The sequence below is a fragment of the Pecten maximus genome, chromosome 11 (assembly GCF_902652985.1).
Source record: "Pecten maximus chromosome 11, xPecMax1.1, whole genome shotgun sequence".
In the NCBI taxonomy this organism is placed as follows: Eukaryota; Metazoa; Mollusca; class Bivalvia; order Pectinida; family Pectinidae; genus Pecten; species Pecten maximus.
The window spans coordinates 20,464,553-20,469,752 of NC_047025.1; the positions used below are offsets into that span (position 1 = coordinate 20,464,553).

At 37.8% G+C, this 5,200-nt stretch overlaps 1 protein-coding gene across 1 annotated transcript; it reads left to right on the plus strand.

The window, feature by feature from the left end:
• The first annotated feature begins 2,764 nt into the window (after nucleotides 1-2,764).
• On the plus strand, nucleotides 2,765-4,345 carry LOC117338492 (tigger transposable element-derived protein 6-like). The gene has a single exon (XM_033899847.1). The coding sequence runs from the start codon at nucleotides 2,765-2,767 to the stop codon at nucleotides 4,343-4,345; it is 1,581 nt and encodes a 526-aa protein (XP_033755738.1).
• The last annotated feature ends 855 nt before the right edge of the window (nucleotides 4,346-5,200 follow it).

A 5,200-nucleotide genomic window follows, 5' to 3' on the forward strand; every position in this document is an offset into this window, starting at 1 on the left:
CGAAACGAAACGAAACGAAACTAAATCAAACGAAACAAAACGAAATCAAACGAAACGAAACGAAATCAAACGAATCGAAACGAAATCAAACGAAATGAAAAATGAAAACATTGAAAAAATAGATAAATAGTGTCCAATACCCATCGGTGTTAAAACAACACACAGGAATACATTTATCGCAACAGAGAGAAAGAAGCATGGCGAATGCTAGCCCCTTGGTATTAGGACATTCTTGTATCTGTATCTCTTTGAAAATAAAACAAAATTATTGAACCTGAAAAGAGTATCGCAATATTCGTTCAGTTCTTTAAATATGAAATAAGTTTATTCAGAATATATTTACTTACCTATTTAACCGGGTTTTTTTTTACGGCCTTATGGTCTTTCAGCGGACGAGAATAGATAGGAAATTGAGTAGAATGGGAACAGTATAGAATGAAAAAGGAAAGTAGGGATGGAAGAGAGACGCCTGTCTTATTGATGGTGTGATTACTCCCAGATTAGAATGGGACATAACCTAGCACTGTTTAGTAGCAGTTACGCTTACCCTAGCGAAGATGAAGGGAGAAGAGAGACCCTATCCATGTGAATTTGGTTTATCAAGGTTTTTGACGTCCATCTAAACACCTACTAACATATTTCGAAATATTACATACTGGCCTAAAAAAAACCCTATCCTCTGGGCCGGCGTTATCCCACCAAAAGACCGCCGATGGATCTTTATCGTGCAAGTTAGATATTCTCATACGGGACACTAATTTAAGTCCTATCAGACGGACTTGATGTTAGTCGTAAACGGTTAATTTAAGAACGAGTGCTTTATTTTTGTGTCCGCACTTGTAAGACTCGAGTCCTTCGATGTCTGATTCAGAATATACGATTAGTTCATTATTTATAGGCATGCAAATCGCGTAGTGTATTGTGTGTGTACAAACATTGTGTATATTAAATATGTAATTCTACCAAAAATAATTACAAATACTGGTAAAATATCTTCTTATCTATAAAGTTATGATCATAAACTATATACACTATTTCTCACCCACCTGCTAATTTTACTTTCAAAATGAAGGGACGTTACTCTTACAAATTAACGTTGTTCAACTTGCTATAAGCGTTATTTCAAGCATGCACGTTCAGCTACAGTACGTTATTTAATGCATGTCTGACCTGGGGTTTAGATGAAAAAAAAAAAACAAGTTGGTCTAACGAAAATCTCCGAGCAAAGCTGAGATAAAATAAAATATATTCCTTTTTCAACCATGGAATATCCGCTTAACATATCCAGAATTATTCACAGTTCATCAAAGTTACAGAAATAGAGTCGTCCTCTGATGCTTCCATTCTGTCTACACTCCCGACACTAGCAATACGGGAACAGCGCGTTAAGCCGGCGTTTTTATACGAATCGCGCCTTTCAAGTCCAGCAATTTCCCCGGAACTCTAACTTTCCGCGATCAGATACACAAAACGCTTTCCTACTATAAAAGGAGTTGCTTACAATCACCTCTGTTACGTGATTTTAGATCGAGCGTGCACCAATACACTACGCGATTTGCGCGCCTATAAATTGTAGACTAAGCATATGATCGAAAAAGAATAAATATTTTATATTTAAAAACTGAGTGAATGTTGCGATCAATTCATTCTTTCCTGTGTGCTGTTTTAACACCGATGAGAATGGGACAATTAGGCCTATGTAATGTCTAAAATTGTCTATTTATCTATTTCTTTTAATGTTTTCATTTTTCATTTCGTTTGATTTCGTTTCGTTTCGTTTCGTTTCGTTTTGCTTTCGTTTCGCACTTTACAGGTACCCCATTTATTATCCGGGAAAAGAATGCAAAAGGTACACCTAATATCAAACCTATCTCATCCTAACACTATTTATGTGACGATAATACAAATACATATCAAGATGGCATGCGCGCGCATACCTTCTATATCCTGGCTTCGAATGACATCTATCTTGAAGTGTACTCGGATATAAATACATGTATGTAATCCATAAAACAACAAGTCCGTAAGACACTGTAGTATGTATATTGGTTAGTTATACATATACATGTAAGAGCACTTATATGATAGTTATCTAGCTACCCAATAACTTCCCTGTCATACAACCCATTCTGTATTTCTCGGTAAACATGATGAACCGCAATCATTGACCATCTTGTAGGATAAACCTTCTATCACCCCTATTTTGTACCTCGCGTACCTCCGGTCCAGTCAAAACAACCATGGCTGTAACTTATAGCCCCAAACATCTCATTAGTGTCCCTGTAATATCGTCCGATCAATACATGGTATCGGATTCCAGCAACACAATAACCATTATACTCTAACCCTCCGTAATATCAGTAATCCCTCGACCTATCGCCACTCGATAATACCGCCACCCTCGCATACCGCCACCATGTCCCCTAGAACGGATTTTTGCACTCTTTAATTCCCCCGTTAAGTCCGCCACCCTCGCATACCGCCATCCGCCATATGCTTTCAAGAACAAATGTGCCGAATCACTGTATATTTCCCTCGATTTCACCGCCATGTTTTTATCGCCGTGGAACTCTTTAGTGTTCTATTTTTAGATACTGGTACTTCCCCATTCAAGCACAGGTGAAGTTACGCTTCAGTGATTCTATTCGCTGATCGAATCGTCATCGGTATTGGCAAGAGGAATGTTTGTTTTGTAATAAAACAAGTTATGAATTCTACTCACATTGTGTATGTGTTGTTTGTTTCTGAGTCTCGGTCATTCACAATGGAGACTCCAAAGCGAAAACGATTGTTATTAGACCACGTACAGAAAACTGCGATCGTCAATTTTGCAAGTGAAAATCCCAAAAACTCTCATCAACAGATTGCAAATCATTTTTCTGCTTTGTGGGATTTACCTATAAAAAGGCGAACTGTTGGTGATATTGTGGCAAATATTTCCCTACAGGAATCTGAGGTTGATACCACTTGTACACCGCCTCGAAAACGTCACCGTAGTGCTCAGCACACAGATATGGAAAGTGCTCTGTTTGTTTGGTTTACGAACACTAGGGCCCAAAACATTCCGGTGACAGACGAAATTTTGAAAATCAAGGCTAAACGTTTCGGTGACGAACTGGGCATAACGGATTTCCAATATTCAAATGGATGGCTACTAAGGTTTAAAACTCGACATGAAATAGCATCTAAAATTATTTCTGGTGAAAGTGCTGGAATTGACAAAAAATTGATCGACGATGGCCGTTCAAAGGCTATAGAGGCCATGGAAAGCTACGATCTTGACAATGTATTTAATGTTGACGAAACTGGCCTTTACTACAAAATGCTACCGGACCGCTCACTATGTACAGCCGATTCCACTAAAGGAATAAAAAAATCTAAAGACAGAGTTACTGTTTCCCTATGTTGTAATGCCACTGGAACCATAAAACTGAAACCTTTTGTGATCGGGAAGTCAAGAACACCACGTTGTTTCAAAAACTTTTCTGTTAAGTTATACTGTGACTATGCCCATAATAAAAAAGCATGGATGAATTCCATTTTATTCGACGACTGGTTAAAAAGCTTTAATAGGCAAATGAAACGGATGAGGAGACAAGTCCTGCTGATCATGGACAATGCCCCGTGTCACATCATCCCCCCTCTTTCCAACACCAAAGTTCATTTCCTTCCTCCGACGACAACCAGTCATCTACAACCGTTAGATGCTGGTATCATTCAAAGTTTCAAGGCCCGATACAGGAAATATCAACTTAACCGTCTTGTTGACTGCATTGACCGTAAAGAGTCAGCTACAGTACTCCTTAACACAGCCATTCGGTATGTAAAAATGGCATGGGATGAAGTTTCAACAGAGACAATCAAAAACTGCTGGAAACATAGCGGACTTGTACCACGTAGTGATCATGACAATGTGTTATCAGTTGATGATAGTCCCGACAACCATGACGATCTCGCGAGACTTCTGACGAGAGTACAGGACGACCTCGATCTCGACCCTGACCTACGACTGACTGTCCGACAATTTGTTGACGCCGATAAACAGACAGAAATTACCGAAGTGCAGACAGAAAGCGACATCATTGACTCCGTTACAAGTTTTGACGACAGTGAAACGGACCTTAACACTGACGATGACGATGACGAACCACCGCATATTCCGAGCGGAACAGAGGCAAAAGCCGCTATAGAAACGGTAATGCGATTTTTAGAAACGTCGGACAAAACAACAGAATTAGAAATAGACTCTTGCAGAATTATTTCAAAAAAAATATCGGAAATTATCACAGACAATATGAGACAAAAGCATATCAGTGATTTTTTTACCAAACTGCAAAAACAATAACCATGTTTAGACACTCATACTGTTCAGTACCTGAAATTGAAATGTTTGTGTTTTCTGATTGATCACAATAAAAGACATTGGATTCCTACATTTTTGTTTTTGTCAAATTCGATACTACCGCCACCCTCTTTATACCGCCAATTACAACAAGAACAAAAGGTGGCGGTATAACGAGGGATTACTGTATTGTTATAGTTGAGGTATAAAACTGAAGTTCATCCGGGCATATCTCAATTTGCCCATATTTGACAGCCAATTTTTATCAGTTTAAAACATGGATTTAAGTAGTCACTATTATAAGCAATGTTAAGAATTATCTTTGGTGAAATGGTTCAGAAATATTCTATTATTTTGAAAATATACATTTGAACAAAGGATGCTTTGGCACAAACTCGCCTTCCATAATAATGATAATAAAAATATAATGCTAGCTTCCTACCTGCCTTCCAGAGGTGTTCGCGTAGTTATATAGTCCAGCAATGAAGTAAATGTTTTAAATGTTCACATTAACAACACATCATGCAAAGGATAACCTCCAGTCATAAAAACAAAACATAACTATAACTACCCTGAGTGGCAGAAGTATTATACATTATCTTACCAATGGCAGACCTATACCCTACAGATACATATGTATTCATATTTTTTTTTTTTTTTACTTTCATTCAGATCTGTCAACTTTAACACGATGTCGAGGGACCAATATAATAATTGCTACATACTATATCAGAACCCAGTTGTCCAAAAGGTGATTATGCTCATCACAGATTAACTACAATCTTAAAATATTAATAAAATCATTTCTAGTAGAACTAACTTGTCAAAATGTTCCAAAACTCTAAAACACTCTTTGGT

Excerpts from the sequence above, each read along its gene's own strand:
- LOC117338492 (XM_033899847.1), top strand. The coding sequence starts at position 2,765 with ATGGAGACTCCAAAGCGAAAACGATTGTTATTAGACCACGTACAGAAA.